The sequence below is a fragment of the Desmodus rotundus genome, chromosome 6 (genome assembly GCF_022682495.2).
Source record: "Desmodus rotundus isolate HL8 chromosome 6, HLdesRot8A.1, whole genome shotgun sequence".
Taxonomy (NCBI): domain Eukaryota; kingdom Metazoa; phylum Chordata; class Mammalia; order Chiroptera; family Phyllostomidae; genus Desmodus; species Desmodus rotundus.
In genome coordinates, this window is record NC_071392.1 from 137,494,600 (window position 1) to 137,513,823 (window position 19,224).

Sequence of the window (19,224 nt, forward strand, 5' to 3'; positions counted from 1 at the left end):
GGTAATGTAGAAGAGTAGACCTGTAGCTGTCCCTGTGTCCCCCCTTTTCCTCGCTGCACCCCAGTTCCTCCATCTATAAAATGGGAAGTTTAGAAATAATCTTCTGGTTTCCTCCAAACTCCAACATGCCATGAATTTAAATTGTTCAAATAATAGTTACCTAATTTCTTAACATCACATGGACAAATAACACTTTTGGTTAGGAGTAATGAGTGTTAATGAATTGTTCATGTGCGTTGAGGAGGTAGAGGCAGTTAGCTATCTACAATTTTCTTTTGACTGCTTTAGCATTCTGTTGTAGAATCCAAGCCCAGAATCTTCTATAGATATTCACTGCTCTTCCCGATACGAGGCTTGTCTACGCACCCAGGTGTAAGTGATCTTTTTAATAAACACATGGGTCTGCTGAACATTTTAAACTACTTTTGAGACAAATTTATCAAATTTGTCAAATACTAAACATTAAAATAAGTAATTATCTGGGTGATAGAATGACAGGCTATTTTTACTTTGTTGTAATCTGTGCTTTCAATCAGCATAATAGCTCAGGTTTACTTAGCATTTACTCTGGATCAGGTTCTGTGCTTTTTATGGATTAATTGTCATTTGCACACAGCGAGTCTATGAAGAAGAAACTATTCCCCATCCCCAACCCCCATTTTGCAGAGGGGGAAATTGACAAGTGGCAGCCGCTGGGATTCAAACCCAGACTGTCTGTTCAGAGTTCCCTGTTCTTAACTAAGATAAGTTCCTCCCCCTACCCTCAAGTCTTTAATAGGGATACACGGTATCACTTTATGGGAAAAAAACCCAAGTATTTAAAAAGTAACACCTGGGTTTTTTGGATAAGTTTTGTGAATTTCTCATTTTTAGTTTCATGAACTGGTTGAAGTTGCTAATAAATAAAAGTATTTTTTTAAAGACAGCTTATCTTCGGCAAGCCGCAAATTACTTTTAAAGACACATTCTGTCTCAGGTACGTCTGATGAGAAGCTGCACATCACATGACTCACGGAGTAATAAAGAACAGCAATGTGACTTCTGAAGTATAGGTGAATGGTAAGTTGTATAGAAAATTACCCTAAGTGTCCCTTGGAAAACAGGCACTTAATATCACTATGTGGAAATCATTACTATTTAACTCACATTTGTCTCAATCCGTCAGCACGGAAATTCCCTGGTATATTTTATGAATGATGGAAAGGAAGAAGCACACATTGAGATACGGCTTATGCAAAAATATGGGGAAAGGTTGATTTAAGTTCTAATCATAAAAAAAATGTTTTCCCCTGAAACAATAGGTAATAAAGATAGGGGACTCAAGAGTTGGAAAATTTTAGGTAAAAAGTTATAAGCCTAGCAAGTAATGTATTTGTTAAACTTTTGTTTCAGAAACTACAGATAAGGTTGGTCCTGGCTCCTGGGAAAACAGCCCACCTCCTGGGGCACTGCTCAAGTTTACCGCCCGGGGACAACTGGAGGCATCCGGGCCTTTGTGTTCCAGGGAGAGACAGATGACCACTGCCCCAGCTAACAGCTGACTGCCCAGGACAGGAATGTTGCAGCTTCTTTCACCTAATCCTCCCTGAATCCCAAAGCCCTCACCACACCTTGTTCATTCCCTGGTATAAAAAATCTGGCCTTGAAAGAGAAGGGAAGATGGTCTGTTAGGGTGTGAACCCACTATCTTCTAAGATTGCCGGCCATCTGAATAAAGTGCCTATAAAGATTCAATCGCTGTCATTGCTTATTGGGTTTGGTAGTGACAGGCAGCCTGAATGCCGGTATCTTTTCCAGTTTCAATAATGATTCTTAAAAAAAAAACCTGGAAAAATATTGTCAGTTTCATGGGCTCCTGAGTAGTGACCTCAGCAATGCCTCAAAAAGCGATTTCTGGCTCTGACTAAAACGGAAATTTTATAAGTTCCCATTGTGGTCTAGACAAAGATACCACAGTGAGATCCAGGCCACAGGCAATTTTTTATTTTTTATTTTAACTATGAGAAGTGAGGTATGAAGACCTCTAGGTTGGAAGCAAAACCCAAAACAAACAAACAGCATAAAAGTCTGACTTTAAAGGTGAGGGTTAATTTTTTTGCAAAACAACTCTAAGGAAGGTTATATTACTGAATTCTCCATGGAAGTGAAATGCCCTAGGCTTTTGTTTGAGTATCAAATTATAAAGTCCTCCACTGCACTATTAGTTCTTAAAACATCAGGCTTAACATCCTCTACAGCTTCCTGTTGTAACAGGAATGAAACACAAAGAGCTCACCATGGCTTGCAATGCCTCACCTGACACTGCCTATCCTCCCCTCTGTACCCTCATCTTTCTCCTCCTCACCGCACGAGTCATTCTGGCCTTCCTTCTGGTCATGCCAATATTGCTTCTGCCTCAGGGCCTTTGCACTGACTATGCCCTATGTCTACTTTCCAATAAGGCTTTTGAACCTGGCTTCTACTCATTATTTGGGTCTCGACTGAAACGCCACCTCTTTAGAAAAGCATTCACAGAACAATGATCTAATGTAGCATGCCCCTTCTCCTTGCTCAGCCACCGCATCACCACATTTATATTCTTTAGAGCCCATGTCACCATCTGAAGTTATCTTGTGTCTTTGAAAGCTTGTGTCTTTTATTGTCTGTCTCACCCACTAGAATATGAAATTATAAAATCAGAGACCCTGGCTATTTCGCGTGCTGCTGTCTTTCCAACATCTGGTTCCCAATACACATTTACTGAATAAGTGGATAAATGAAATTCAATATTCTCATCCCCAGCCCCACTCTTATAAAATTAGCTACCTTTTCCTTTTCTTTTTTTTAAAATTCTACCTAAAAAATTAAAAATAAATGTGCTGAAGAAAAAGGCCTAAGACCTACTTGAAACATTAAGCACAAAACCAGGAACCACCCTGCAGAGTCCATGTGCTTAATTATTTATTCTCAGCTTTTAAATTCTATTAACAAAAACATAGGCAATTAGTGGGATGATGCTGAGCCTGCTTAATTAGCAACATAAAAAGAAATCAAAAGGCAAGTAATCTCACACATCCTAGACTCCAGCTTCAAGGCAGGCTAGGGAACCTTGGCAATGGCCTTGCCTGAGCCAGATGTTCTGCCTAGAGCAAGCCAACTGACCCCTCCCTCTGCCTCTTCTTCCTGTGGTAAACACTGTTGGACCACTTGGAACTGCCCCCCATTCCTTACTGCAAGGCCCAGAGTTTATTGTGGCCTCCTCCCCTCAGAGATGGCAATCTTTTTTTAAAGAGATTTTATTTATTTTTAGAGAGGGGGAGGGAGAAAGAAAGGGAGAGAAATATCAACATGTGGTTGTTTCTCAAGCGCCCCCGCCCCCACTGGGGACCTGGCCCACATCCCTGGCATGTGCCCTGACTGGGAATAGAACTGGCAACCCTTTGATTCTTAGTCTGGCACTCAATTCACTGAGCCACACCCGTCAGGGTGGCAATCTTGTACCAAACTCAGAGGCAAGCCTAATATGTTCTGGCCAGTTCAGCTAATCCTATTTTCCTTGTCAGTGTTCACCTAGAAGTGGGCATATGACTCAGACTGAGGCCAAGAGGCATGTAGAGAAATTTGCTGGAGGCACCTGGGAGAAAAACGTTCCTTGTTTTGTATTTAGAAAAAAAATCCCAGTGCCCTTTCACTGGATATTGCTGTGTCTGTCTGAGTGTGATTCCCAGAACAGCAGTGGTTGTCTTGGAACAATGCTGTAATCCCAAGGCCGGCAAGGCAAGAAGGTGGGGACCATCTGAGCCTCCATGCTGTTCTTCAGCCAGGAAATTCATCAGCTTTGGGGGGGGGGGGGGCTGCCTGCCTCAGGACTTCTTATATGAAACAGGGGATTAGTGCAATAACTGCGTTATTGGGCTCCTTGCTTCTGACCTTGGTGCCTTATCATTCGTGATTGACCTGCTGCCAGAAAGAGTGTTTTATAATCAGTGGCTCTCAGCCTCCTTCAGGCAGAAGTCCTGCTCACTGTGATGGTCTAAAAGGCCCCTTCTTGCATCTGTCCATCTGCCATCATCCTTCTGTCTCCATCTCTCACAACTTCTCCTTTTGTTCGCTTGACTAAAGCCACACTAGCATCATGTCTAGTTCTTGAACACTCCAGGGAAGCTCTTGCCACAGGGCATTTGCATTGGCTGTTAATGACCTGGAACTCTTTTCCCCAGATACCCACATGAGTTGATCTCTTGTCTTGTTCATATCACTGCTCAGATGTCATTTTCTTTGCATGAAGTCCTGATCATTCTATTTCAGAGAATACCCATACCCCTGCACCCTTGCCTTATTCTCCTCTGTTACACGTACACCCTTATATATTACATTCTACTATTTTATCTATTGTTTTTCTTTCCCACTACCAAAACTCCAGTGCCTAGAATCTCTAGCACACAGTAGATACTTAGAAAATATTTGTGGAACTAAGGAAGGGATAAGAATTCTTTTTCTGTTTCAGATATTTTGAGATGAATCTTTCTGTCACAGCTGAAAGCATCTTGAGTGATGGATTTCCCTGTGGCCGGTACCCAGTGTTGTCAACCAGTGTTGAAATGCACAGTCAGTGCTTCTAAAACAGAGTGTTCCCCACCCCAAAGCCATCAATCCATGTTGTGGAGTGGAAGGTCAGGAATAGAAAAATCTCTGAGCTAGAATCTGGAAGTTAGGTTTCTGGTCTCTATGAGACCTTGGGCAATTTGAAATTATATCTCCTTTAATCTCCTCATCTCCAGGAGGACTAATCTATCTATTATCTGTAATGTCTAATATCTGTAATTATCTATCTATTATCTGTAATATCTAAACTATCTTTTGTATCCGCACTGTGGAATTATAAAACCTATTCTGGTCATCTCCCATGGGGGCTATAGGACATTAATGATCCTTATATGTTAAAAGCAGAAAAATTCTATGTATATTTTATAATGGATTGTTTTGAATAAGCTCTTTTATTCTCCTAAAATATTCATTGTTGTTATGTTAAAGATAATAATGATTTTTTTTTAGTTTGTTGACACGTATTACTTATTGAAGGCCGTTCATTCAGCTGATATTCACTGAGTGCTACTTTTCATGGTTAAAAACACAAACTCTGAGGTTAGACAGATGTGTGCCTGGCGTAAGCTGTTACACTTTCTGAGTTTCAGTTTCCTCCACTATAAAATGAGGTGATGTGGCCTCCTATCTTAAGGTTGTGGCAAAGATGAAATGAGATGATATGCTAAAAGTTATTGGTATAGAATCTGGCCCATGATGTTTGATTAAATAGAATCATAATATTATTATCCTACCGTGGTCAGGCATTGTGCACTTCTTTCAAAGATTGTGTTCACAAAGCCTGTCAACATCATTTCAAGATAGCGCCGGAAAGAGGAGTAATTTGCCCAAAGGAACAATTGAATCCTAAGTATAACTTGAGTCTGTGGACTGAAAAGCCTGGCTAGGTCCTAGTTCTTCCATAGGTCTCAAGCTGGCTGTCAGTTACTCTAGTAGACTTTCCCTGCTGCTACCCCTACCTAACTGCACTTTGGGTCGGTGGGGGGCTCACTCTCTTTCTAGCACTTTCCACAGTCACACTTAATTGCAGTTGACATCCCCTTGTTGATATCCCTCAGAAGAATGTAAATGCTTACAGGAAGGGAGCAACAGTGTCTTGGTCACCCAACCCAGTACCTGGCACATAGTAGGTGCCCCGTAAATATTTGCCCATCAAACACATTTAAAGTGATTGGCATTAGGGCAAGGGTGAAGTAACAGCCATGGAGCTTCTTCTCTTTCTTGGCTTGGAAATGTTTAATTACTTAATGCTTACAAAGAGAACAGGATGTCTGACCTCAGTGCTGTGCACAGAACCTGCCTCTCTGCCCCTCCCCCTATCCCCCGCCCCCAACCCAGGGCTCTCCCTGCAAGCTTCCTGGGTGTCCACTTCTCACTAGGCCACCTTCAGAGTCCAGCACATGGCAGATCTCCCATCAAGGCATCCCCCATCACAGCTGGGAGAAATGCTTTCATCTCCTGGCAACTTCTTTCTAATCAGACCAATTTTGCTCCTAGCAGACTGGAGCCCTGTACAAAGTAAAGTTGCTTAGGAAATCCCTTTGTAGTTGACTGGATGCAAAGAGGAGATTTAGGGCTTCCTTTTGACACACAGAGGGAAAGCTTGGCACTCACACCCTTCAGCTTCCTGGGGCAGAGAATTGGGCTGCATACTATCTCCATTTCTTGGCATTCTGGTTTCCTTTAAAAGCACTCAACATGGCTCGGATGTTTTATCTGCTCTGTTCTCACACAGCCCTCTGATGTAAGGAAAGAAAGAACAGAATTTCTCAGTGTAACTCTTAGGTCAACCCATGTTAGAATTATTTGGGATGCCTGTGAAATTAGCAAATTCACTGATGCCATCCCAGACATTCCAAATCAGACTCTCTAAGGGTGGGACCTGGACATAGCATTTTAACACATTCCCCAGGTGATTCACATGCACAATAAGGTTTAAAAACCATCTGGTGACCTAAGGTCCTTAACTGGGTAGCTGAACCCAGTTTAAAGTTAGGGATAACCTGGTTTTGGATTAGTGCCTGATTAATAATCTTATGTTGGTGGCTTGAGGTCGTTAACCCAGAAAGCTTCTTCCCAAAGACAAGAGTTTTTCTTCCTGAAACTGGAATTCTTATCATAGCCACCACACCCAATATCCCGTGAGAGTGAGGCAAGTGAGACTCATGTTTTAGCTCTGAGTCTAAGATCTGTGGGGTGAAGTTAAATCAGCCTGTGCCACTTATGTAACAGACATCTAAGAAAGGTTATTTGTCCATTGCTGACTTATTTCTATGAAGTGAGAAGGCCGTTGCCTTTACACTGCTTTGAGACCACCCAATCATATATTTCTCATTTTGGTGACGACAAAGTGTCATACTCACTGATGGAAGCAGAAAAATCCCACCTCTGACCGCTGAATTTCTCAAACATGAGTGCAAAGGTCAGGCAGCCTTGCAAATGTTTTAGCTAGAGGTCTCCTCTTCGTTGGGAAGTCATTCACTGTCATCAGCTTTTAGTTTAGGGTACATGGAACTCATCTCACATCACAACCAAATTGATATTTTTCTGTCATTAGAAAACTGAATCAATAGAAGGCCTCGTGCTCCCTGGATATTAGTCATCTTTTCAGCAGGAGGGAAAGGAGAGAAGGTTTGCCCGTGGAGCAAAACAGAATACAGAGCACAGTTACGTCCCACAAATAAGGTGACATGAACTATATTTACAGATATTGAAGACCTGCAGAATGAGGAAGGAACACGATACCTGAGCATTGTAGTGTCAGGGAAAAGGAAGACTATATGCTATAGCTGAAAGAAAAAAACCCACGAATCTCATCAGATAATTCTGACTTCTGCCTATGCACAGAATCATACCCCATGTCTGAAGAAATTGTTTGACGTACAGAGTGGGCAATTTCCAACAAGCAGTGCTCCCATGATGACATAGTATAAAACTTCATGGGGTGAGATCATATTTTATGTGAAATGTACACTCTGGGCAAATCAGATACAAGAACCGTACATGGGGAACTTTTCAATGTGTGTCTTCCAAGAATTAAACTAAGTGAATAATCCCAACCACAGCAAAATAGTCAAAGCTTCGAGCCATTGACAAGTGGTTTTATTGACTGCACACGAGCATGTCTGAGTGACATGTGATCCCATCCAGATCACGGGTTCCAAATACAATCTCGGTGCTGATGCCCACCTCAATTTCTTTTTTTAAAATCCTCACTGGTGGATATGTTTATTGATTTTTTTTAGAGAGAGGGGAAGTGGGGAGTGGGGAGAAAGAGAGAGAAACATTGGTGTGAAAGAGAATCATCACTTGGTTGCCTCCTGCAGGTGCACTGAGCTGGTATCTACCCTACCACCCAGGTAGGTTTTCTAACCAGAACCGAACCTGCAACATTTTGGTGTGCTGGATGACATTCCAACCAACCAAGTCACCTGGCCAGGCCCCACCCCTAATTTCTATTTCCACTTCGTACTCCCTCTCTGAAGAATATACACTCATATATACAGCTTCTTACTTGGCATTTACACCTGAATATCTTATTCCATTTGACTCTAAATATGCTCAAAATAAAGCCCATGATTTTTCTGCCAGAAGGAGTTCAGGGCAGGCCACCCCAAAATATGCTGCTTTGGCATATTGATTATTTAGAGCTGAAGGCACTTGTAAAAGAGCAAATGTAAGGAGGGGCTTTCTCTGAACTTCCCCTCACCTGCCTAATGGTACATCCTCCGAAGGAACTCAATTGTTATCAGTTCTCTCCTCCAGAACTTCATCAACCAGGGAAGGCTAATTGTTATACAGGAGAATAGATGAGGTAGGCAACAAACCCTGACAAACTTCATCACAAACAATCATATCACCCATAAATTATTTTAGGGGCCCATTTGTCTTTCCTAAAAATCATTGACTCTATTCTAAAAGGCCTACATCCATCTTCCCTTCCCCTATTAAGATGCTGTGTAAGCTCTCAGATCTCACTGCCTTTTTGAGTATTTACTTTGTTTTCCGGAGATGCCTCCATGCACTTAACATTAAAAACAATAAATTTGTATACCTTTTCTCCTATTGATCTACCAGTTTTCAGTTTATTTCATAGACCCAGCTTTCAAACCTAGGAGGGTAGAGGGGATGATTTTCTTCTTGTACATCCCCAAATATGTTTCTTTTCCAGACTTCCCAGTCCCAATAACTGGTGCCCATAAACCACTCAATTGCTCAAGGTCAAAACCTGGTGCTATCTTAATTCCTTACGTTCTCTCTCCTCTATAATGCAGTCCATTATCCCCAAAATATATCTGTAGTCACTGCTTTTCTTATCTCTGCACCTTTCCCACTCAAATAAAGCCATGTTGTGTCTCATCAGAACTCTGATACAAACTTATTTTAATGGTATAAACATACTCTTTGAACTCCTTCAATGGTGAGGAATCCCACGAATTTCGAAATAAAATCCAGACTCTGATCTAGCCCTGATAAGAATCTAGCCTGATCTAGCCCTTTCCTACCTCTATGTCTCTTTTAAGACCACTTAGCTTTGTCACACCCAACACAAGACATTCTTGGCTCTCCTATGAGCTTTGAAAATACCACCGTTTCTCCTGGCACTGGGCCTGCACAGTGCTTGTTTTATTACTTAACTATAATTATGGAGGCATGGTTCTCTGAACACTGGCACAGCCCCTCAGGAGCCACATCCTCAGAGAGGCCTTCCCTGTGCCCCACACTCACGTGACCTCCTCCAAGCACTGTCTCATGCCACTGTGTTTATATCTTTCTTAGTGCTCATCAAAACCTCAACTGACCTCCTACTTTTGTACTTTTTGTGTTGGACAAGTCTTTCATTATAAAACATTTTTTTTACTTGTATACTTAATGTTTTATTAACCTGACACATGGTACCCAAAAGCTATTTGACAAATTCCTGTTGAGTATTTAAATGAATGAATGAATGAATGGATGGATGGATTTGAGTGATATTCCTACTTTACCGATAAATCAATTTCATTGCCATTGTCTGCAATGAGCTGACATGACCTCAGTTAGGTCTGTGTGGCACAGCAGTAACTTTTTCAGGTCACAGCAATTTCAGTGGCACAAGATATACAGTATCATTTACTGTCTGTCATCCACACACCTCACAACCTGGGTCCCACTTACCTTTTCAGTTTGGTCTTTCACTTCTATTCTGCAGGTACTCTATGCCCCAGCAAAATAAAGTCCTTTCTCTTTTTGAGCATACAAACCTCAGGACCTTTGCACATGCTATTCATGCTACTTCAACTAATCTCCTCTGTATATCTCATAATTTATGCTTCTTGAAATTTTCTGAGACACTTGAGTAGTCAAAGGAGTGTCAGTTATGTAAATGTATCAAATCAACATATTGTATACCTTAAACTTACAACATGTGATGTCAATTATATCTCAATTTTAAAAAATGAAGAAAAATAAGTGTCAATTTAAAAAATTTAGTAAATCCAAATTTTAAATGCCTTAAATTGGAGAGTTTGGGATCTGGGCACTGTTATAAATTGATAGTGAATATGTAAGTCATTAGTTTCTCTAAAAGACCACTGACACTTTAAAATAATCTTAAAATATACCTACATAAAATTTAACCAATTAATTGTTTTTGAGAGTTTCCAAATGATATAGTAACTTTATCCCAATTAATCATAGTAACTAATCATAACTATTGAAAATTTTCTATGTGCTGTGGGGTTTAAAATATCTATCAAATTATATTCTTATAGCAGTTCTTCAAAGTAAATTTTATTATTCAAATTTTACATATCAGGAAATGAAATTATGAAAATTTTAAGTAATTTGCTTTCTGCCAATAAGAAATGAGGCCAAATTTTGACCCAAGCATTTTATTGTAAAACATATGTTCTTAATCAGTCTACCACATAGCTTTTCCTGATAAATGCAGAGTAGCTATTAGGGATGTTCACAACAGTATTGTTATAAATCTGGAACACTTGGGTAAATAAATTAGGATACCTGCTGTTTATAATATGAAAGATGATCACTATGTATTGTTAAGTGAAAACATCTATTTACAAAATAGTATTTCCAGGATCACTTCATTTTGGTAAAGAAAAAAAAACAGTCATGTTGATTTTATTCATTATAAACTCACCACTCCCTCTTAAAGAATCTGGCAAATAGTACTTGTTTGTTGACTGAATTAATTGATGAATGTATATGTCAAGAAGTTAGAAAAATATATCAGAATATTTTACCATAATTGATCTATGGGTTATGGGGTAATAATTGAAATCGTTTTCTAATTTTTTAGTTATATTTAAATTTTTCTACACTGAGATCATGTTTTAGTAATCAGAAAAAAAAAATAAGTGTTGTATTTTTAAAAAATCATTTAAGTTCTATCTTCCATGTCTTCTTCCCATCATCTATCTTTGTCTCCCCAAATATATGAAATTTCTTCCTCTTCAGTATTCAGAGAATTTTAGTCTCTTGACAATACATTCTCTTTAGCTAACCTTGCCTTGTATTATGTTTAGATATAATGGCTTATTCTTATATCCCAGTTCCTGTCTCCCCTTAAATGGTGCATTCCTTGAGAGTTTGAACTATATTTTATTTATCTTTACAACTTTTTCACTTTCTGGGAAAGTGCCTTGGATGTAATAAGCCCTCACCAAATGTTTATTGCTGGATTCATAGTATCATTCATCTAGTATCCTATTGAATAATTTGGAATGTGAAAATTTTTAGCCTACTAGCTGATACCCAAGATGCTCATAAAAGTAAATAAATAGTAACAGTGCCATGCTAAGCTATATTGGAACCTGCAAAGAAGAAATAAATCAGTAATACTGATCCTGCCTTTATTTAACATTTCAACATTTTGTAGATTCTCTGCATTAATTTTGATTAAAAAATATTGCTTTAATATATTTATCTTTATTTTTGTTACTTCACCTGTCTGATCCATGCCTTTAAAATACAATAAATGAAATTTGAACATCTTATAACAATTTAGAGATTTTGTAGTATATAGTATATATGTATTGTTTTTAAAAATTCACCTGGCCCTTACAGCCATCCTAATGGATACCTGTGTTATCTCCATTGCAGACAAGGAAACTTCAGCACAGAGACATTAAGTGACTTGATCAAGGTCACCAGCTGGGGTAGAAATGGAATGGAAGAGTCATTAATACACATAAGTAAAGTGGAAGGTGAAGTTGAATAATTGTTGTTGACCTTGATCAGGGCAGAAAACCAACTTGGGTAAAGCAGGCCAATTTTTAAAAAGAACCTGATTTTTAAGAACCTTGCTTTTTACCAAGTGAAAGTCATTCGTTAATTCACTCAGCAAATACTCAACTACCATTGTGATAGTATTAGTGCAGGTTAAATACTGTCAAAGATGTGTTGGCCAGGAACTCTAGATGTCAGTGGTAGTGTGTTAATTTCCAACCTCACTGTCCTCTTAGGAAAAAACTTCCCCCTTTATTCACCACTTTGAAGTGGTTTTTCCAAATTCAGTCTTGATTGTCATTCTGACTGATTCTGTGACTCAATGAACAGTTCAAGCAGGCTACTTTAATCCTGTGTAGTAAACATTTAAACCCATCCACAGGTCATCCATAAGGACCACTGAAGAGCATGTGTAAAAATGCAGGTTCCTGGGGCTCATTCTAAACTAATAAATGAGAATCTCTGTCTTCAAAACAACGTTCAAAGAGCTGGAGCTCTAGAATCCTATAGGCTGCAGTTGAAACCTAGCTCACTGATTTCTTAGCAATGGAGCCTTTGGCAAAGAACTTAGTCTTCTGTTTGTTTGTTTGTTTGTTTAGCCTCAATTCCTCCTAGGTAAAGTGGGAATAAATATACCTCTCATGACATTTTTGCAGAGGTTAAATTAGAACGAAGATCTAATTATAATGGTATTTATAATAGCTTACAAATATTGAGTACTTACAAAGTGTCAAGCACTGTGCTGTACCTACAAATGCTGTACCTATACTATGTTATTAACTTGTGCTGAGCACTTCGTGGAGCACCCACCATGTGGTAAGTCCTCAGTTGATAAGAAATATAGCTGGAGTAGGCACTCAGATCCCTTACAGTTGGCATGGAGTCAGTCACCGAAACCAGATATTTAAGTCCAGAGTCTGAGAATAACTGGTATTCTGGAACAAGTCATCTAACCCCGGGGTCCCCAAAGCCAGGCCATGGCATCAGAATCACCTGGGTAGCTCACTGAAACTGATTGTGTCACCCAGGCTCTTGCACCTCTAACTCTAGTTCCTGAGGGACCTGAGGGTCTCTATTACTTAAAAAGCACAAGTGATTTTTGAACCACGGCCAAGATTTAAGACGGCTGATGACTGGAGCTTCCGTTTTCTTAAGTTTCATGGGGTTAGGGAGTAAGTCATTTATTTTCCATTTCTATCTGTAAACCTAGTACACTGCTGCCATACAGAAGACACTCAAAGATATTTTTGGTCAGATGAGCATAAAATGGGCCTAATAAGTCCTGCTCTGTCTATTTTGTAGGGGCTTTAGGAGAACCATTCATGTATAAAGCTCCATTGATAGTGTGTCTGAAAACAGATGTCATACAAAAGTATAATTTTATAGATCATCATTAATTAATTTTAGTGGGTCTACTCCCACTATTGAAATATAAGTCACTTTGTTTTGGGGTAGCCATCATTAATTTGAGTGTCTAAAAATAAATTACAACAAGATTGCACATAAAATACCTCCTTCGAATTGCTCAGAATAGCTTTTATGCAAACTATGGTTTACTCAGAATTACAATGTTATAGAATGACCCCACAGCCTACATGCATTTATGCATGTTAGTTTCCATATTAAACTTCAACCCTGTCAACTGTTCACCGCCTCACTCATTAAAATCAGTCCACGGCCCATGCTATATACCACATCTAGTGTCCACACCTACCACCAGTGCAGGGGGTCTGTCTCAGAAAACCTCTACTGCATTCCCCTACACAACTAAACCTTGATTTAAAACATCTGAAAGTGCTATTCTAGTTCCCTCCAACTGCTTATCATTTAGCTCTTTTGAAAGGCAGACATCTGATGTGGGAGTCATGGAGGTCTCCAAGCTCAGGCTTATAAAGGAACAAAATGAAGAGAATGAAAAGCAAGTTCTTCAGGGGGAGGAGAAGGAATGTATCATCCTAGGTGGAGGACTCTGGAATGGGAAAGTCTCCCGAGAGCCAGAAAGGCAATAGCATGCTGATATACGGACAACCCAAAGTACGGTACCCGTAAATCACATGACTAGACTTGAATTCTTTGTTTACCGTGTGTGCTGCACGTGTAGCAGCAAGTGATCCTCAACACAGAATGGAAGGAGGACCTTAACGTCTGTCTGACCATCTTGAAAGGTTTGGTCCCAGGATGCTACAAAGCTGAGGACCATTTTGAAACAAGACTTGCCTCATTTTTAGTCTCTCTCTCGGCAAACCTATTTCACAGGAAGTTTATTTCAGTGAGAATACAATAAAGTTCAAGTGGAAAAAAGGGTAGGAAGATCTCTGAATGTTATTCTGGGATGTATGGCAACTTACATTTATGGACACGAAGATGAAAGTTTTCAAATCTGGAACCAGCACAAACCCCAAGGAGGCAAGGAGAGGGGTTAAGGGAGCTGTCTCCTACCTTCTGTGGCTCCAATCTCCATAGTGCCTTTCACTTGGCTGAAGCGCCATAGGGTGTCTTGCATGAGCATCCCAATTCCTGAAAGCAACACAAGGAGACACCTCAGGTTAGGTGAGAGTTCCCCGTTGTTTTTAAAAGGCCAAGAAGAAAAGAAATACTTAGTGTGATCGATGCATTTCTAATAGGAGACTTGCACACCAGGTATCATCTTGTCACAGAGAAGGCCCTCGTCCTGCCTGTCCCCTCACTGTTCTGTCTCCTCCATCAGACCATGCCAGAACTAGTCTGGGCTGGAGCAGTTAGAGTTCATCCCTGCTCAGCCCCTGGCAGCATCCTAGAGCGAGCCCACAGTCACACCCCGTGTGACTGCCCCTTTTCATGGGAATGCCAATGCTTGCGATTGTTTTTCTTCTGTGATGCTGGGGAGGAGAAAGAGGCAGTTCCTTAGAGGGGCGAGAGGAAAAGAAAGGCAACATTTTTTTTTTTTTAAACTGGTTTCACAGCTTGTATGGTTGAATGGCCAGTAAGGGGTCAGATACTCAGAGCTTCCATCTCCCTTGTTCACTTCTTGACTGCTTGCCAAAGTCAGAGCTGACTGGAGAGCAGAGGAAAGAAAACAAGGTTGGAGGAGAGATGGGGGCAGGGGTGGCTAACACAGGGTTGGGGGGGTCAGTTTCTGACAAGCAGGGTCTGTTTTGTTCCACAGGGGTTTCAGTTTTAAATTTGAATTGGACCTTTAGCAGCTTAAATTTTCTGGCTTATTATGGCTTCTGGTTTTTACAAATACATGCATCCAATACTAATACATACACTAATAAATATAGTACCACATGCACTAATATATTTATCAAGTCAAAAGGTCCTTTTCAGCCCTGGCTGGTGTGGCCCAGTGGATTGAGTGCTGGCCTGCAAACCAAGGGATCACTGGTTTGACTCCCAGTTAGGGCACATGCCTGGGTTGTGGACCAGCTGCCCAGTTTGAGGGTACATGAGAGGCAACCGCAAATTGATGTTTCCCTCTCTTTCTCCCTCCCTTTCTCTAAAAATAAATAGATAAAACCCTTTTTTTAAAGAAAGGTCCTTTTCAGAACACTTCTGGGTGGTACTGGTGCCAGTTTGCTTCTGAATAGCAGGGAGGTTCTCTTTAATTCTAGTAAGTTTTAAAGGTATTGGGAATATTGCATAGTCAAATGTTGGGAGAGGGTACAACTTTAAGGATGATTATGTTGGTAGAAAAAAATCAAATATCCAAACCAAACCAAACCTACCCTTTTGAAATATCCAGGGGTCTGAGCAGCCATCCTCACTATCAGCAGCTCCTATATGGAAACCTTCATTCACTCAGCCACCCAAGAGCAGATCCGCTGTCCACATGCTTTCTCACTGCTGCGGACAGCACACTGAGTGGAAGTATGGCACACGGTCGTCTGCCACAGCGTCCACTTTGCATTAGATAGATTTTACAGTTTGGCTCTGACCTAGGACAAGTTCAGAAACATGATAAGACTGTGCTTTCCCATTTAAAAATGCTAATAATGATACCCATCGCTATTGTTGTTGATATTGAATGTGCTTAGCAGAGATTGTAAAATGTTGAATGGTAGTAAAAAAGAAGAACATGAGTTGAGAAACTGTCACTTACCTGCTATGGGGTAGGCATCATGCTAAGCACGTTATGTGCATTGTCCCATTCTCACACCAGTCTACCAGGATGGTTCTGTTATAACCCCATTGTACAGGTAAACAAACTGAGACTCAGCCAGCTTTGGCAACTCATGAAGGTTATATTTAGGATGTGGCAGAGATTGGATATCCATGCAGGCTGTCAGAATCCCAGTATTCCCAGTGTGCTGGGGTCAGCCTGCCCTGAAACCCCAGTGTTCCCAGTGTGCTGAGGTCAGCCTTCCCATTCAACAGCAAGGGACCTTAGGCCCAGAGGGGCTACACAGCTTGAACTAGAGTCTCATTTGGAAGGCTGAGATGGAATACAGTTTCAGATGTCAATTATTAAAATACCTATGTCTCCTCTAAGAACACACAGGGCTACAATTTCCCAATAAAAACAGCATCTGGCAGGGGAGAGGAAGGCATGGGGCAGCATTTGTTAGTGCAGACAAAGACCAAGTCTACAACTGCATTTCTGATCCTTTCTTGTACTTGTTGCTCTGGCCTCGAGTTTCAGCATCAGGCATTTTTTGGTAAGATCTTACTTTTCCTTCTGATCTGTCCCTGGCCCTCTCGAAATTGCCAGTTCTGCTGTTGAATCTGGGACTGCATCTGTCTCTTAAGGAACATCAGCTACAGATGAGGTCCTTTCTGATTCTTGTCCTGGCACAATTCCTGTCTCATTAGTTATGACGCTGGATGTAGACTTTGTACTTATACTCTCTAAACAGTAAAGTAGGAAGACATACACAACTCTGAAACACACACACACATACACACAAACCTAGCAGCTTTAAATATGAGCCTATGCAGAATTACTCATATTGCTTCAGGGAACCATCACCCCTAGATTTGGTTGCCTGGGCCCAATTCATTAGCATGAGAGGCCAAAGCAGCCAAAGTTTTGTTAGTTTCTTGTCCAGGGAAGTCTTTGATTGGACCCAGTCTCTGTCTTCCACTAAGATCATTGTCAAATAAAGACATTAATGATGAAGAGAGGGTTTGGACCAATCCATCTCTATCCTAAAAGGGCAAAACATCAGCTCAAAACCCACAAATTGCCGAGATGGGTTAGGATGTAAATGAGAAAAGCTGCTGTAGGCATAAGACACTCATTGGAACTGACATATGACTGAGCTATTGCTCTGGAATGATGATGACAAGCTGGAAACCCAGTCCTTGTTTAAAGTGGGCAGCAGTGGCTCAGATCCAGTTGAGAGTTGCCATGGAGGATTTCAGCTCATTGTCATCAGATTGACTGATTTTTGTTCAGAAGCAGCCAGAAATCTGGGTTATTATGTGAAAACTCCAAATGTTTAAATCTTGTCAATCCATTTGAATTAGAACACTCTATAGCTCACACAAGGTAGGGCAAACACATCACATCTATAGATTGAATATGGTCCTTGTGCCAACAACTTGCAAACCTCTGGCTAGTATATTGGAGCTGAAAGACATTTTCGAGAATGGTTGGCCCATCTTTACCACTGGGCAGATCAGGAAGCAAGGCCTCAAGAGGGGAATGAACTCATAACACAGAAGAGTAGAGGACTCCAAGGTGACAATTCCAGTTCTTATACCATGTTCCCTTTAACCACCAGGCTACCTCTCATGGTGCTGGGTTGGTGAGATACCTGTCTAGATTAATGAATGCTCTTTAGGGAAGTGTATGTGATCGTAAAGTAGATAACTGGGAGAATTAGCTGACATAGGGAGGAAAATCTGTTTCTCTTAAATTACAGATCTTGACAGCTTCCCTAAAGCCCAGTGCCAAATGACACTCCAGTTGCTATGGTAATGATGTCAATAAGGAACATTCTCTACTGGCATGTTGGTGCAGATCCAGTGGCTAAACATCCTGAAAGATGTTCATTCCTCTCTCTCCAAAACAATGGCTCTGAAAGGCTCTGAGTCTCACCTACTGAACAGCCAGGAAGCCAGCTCTCTGATGACACATGCCTGATTTCTTTCTAGGATCATGCAATAGCCGATTTCTGAATTTGGTCAGCCCTTGAAGATCATTTGGTCCAATTGCCTCATTTAAAAGCAGAGTACACTGAGGCCCAGAGGAGACTCTGCCACGGAGTGAGTTAACAGCAGAGTTGGAGCCAGATTCCCAGCTCCTAGGCCCAACACAGGCTCTCCCTGCAGAGCCCTGCAGAGCTGAGGTCTGTCTTTGTGCTGCCTTTTCTGAGCCAACTCGGCTGTGCGAACACAATGAACAGAGGGTGTGACATGCAGCAAATAAAGCTCCTTATTGATTGGGAGGCCACTGTAAAGAGTTATTTTCACGGACTTGGCATCAGCAGTGTGCTTCTCTCTGGAGAAAGAGAAGGAGAGAGGAATGGAGAGAGGGAGAGGGAGGGAGGGAAGGGGAGGGAGGGAGGGAGGGAGAGAGAGAGGAGAAAGAATCCTTGCCCAGAAAAATTGTCTCTGGGAAGAATCTATTTTGCAATTGGCTAAGATACAGGCTATAGATGATGTGTATTCAACTACAAAGAAAGAGCCTACAACTGTGCCATCCTTGCTGAGTGTGTGGTTATGAGGATACCATGATCACTTAAGGCAGGCACTCAATGTGAATGGCTATCTTGTTAGAACACATGTCAAAATTGGGTGTAAAAGTCTTCCTGCCTCAGATGCCAGATCCCAGAGAGGAGAGACACAGCTGTTCCAGAGACAGTTACAAATAAGGGGACTCCAGACTTAAAGTAGTAAAAGAGAGGGCTTTATTTTTTTACTCACTACCTTAACACCTTGCCTATCACTTGATTAGAGCAATTGCCACTGTGTTTAGTAAAGACAGGTCAATTACATGGCCCCAACTTGCCAGTGAGCTTGCGAGGATGAGCAGTGAAGATGAGTATGTCAGTTTTTTAAATCAAACTTTTCCTTTGCACTGGATTGAATCAACCATTAGAGATATTACAGTGAAATCATCATTGGATGGGTTTTGCTGCACTTAATTCACTGGATCATTTACATCGACAATTAAGAAAATTGTTAATTGGCTAAACTGACTATCAAAACAGTTCTGCTGATCAATTTGAATCTTTTTTTATTTATTCTGTCTCGACTTGATTTTTGAATGCATATAATAGAGTTATAATGACTGTTTTAATGTTCCTGTCTGCTAATTCTAACATCTGTGGCAGTTCTGGGTTGGTTTCAATTGATTTTTCTTTCCTCATTATGGGCTTTGTCCTTCCCCTTTGCATGCCTGGTTATTTTTTATTGGATGAAAGACACTGTGAATCTTACCTTGTTAACTACTGTATATATTTGTTTTCCTATAAATATTCTTTT

The 19,224-nt window shown here is 40.7% G+C and overlaps 1 protein-coding gene across 1 annotated transcript in view; it reads right to left on the reverse strand.

The window, feature by feature from the left end:
* PPP2R2B (protein phosphatase 2 regulatory subunit Bbeta) overlaps positions 1-14,519 on the reverse strand; it is a 416,365-nt gene extending 401,846 nt beyond the window's left edge. The window contains exons 1-2 of the mRNA XM_045185064.3: positions 14,452-14,519; positions 14,254-14,331 (exon numbers count right to left, since the gene is read on the reverse strand). Coding sequence (XP_045040999.1) covers positions 14,254-14,303 — 50 coding nt within the window. The 5' untranslated portion in view covers positions 14,304-14,331; positions 14,452-14,519. The remainder of the gene's footprint in view (positions 1-14,253; positions 14,332-14,451) is intronic.
* Between the last annotated feature and the right edge of the window lie 4,705 nt (positions 14,520-19,224).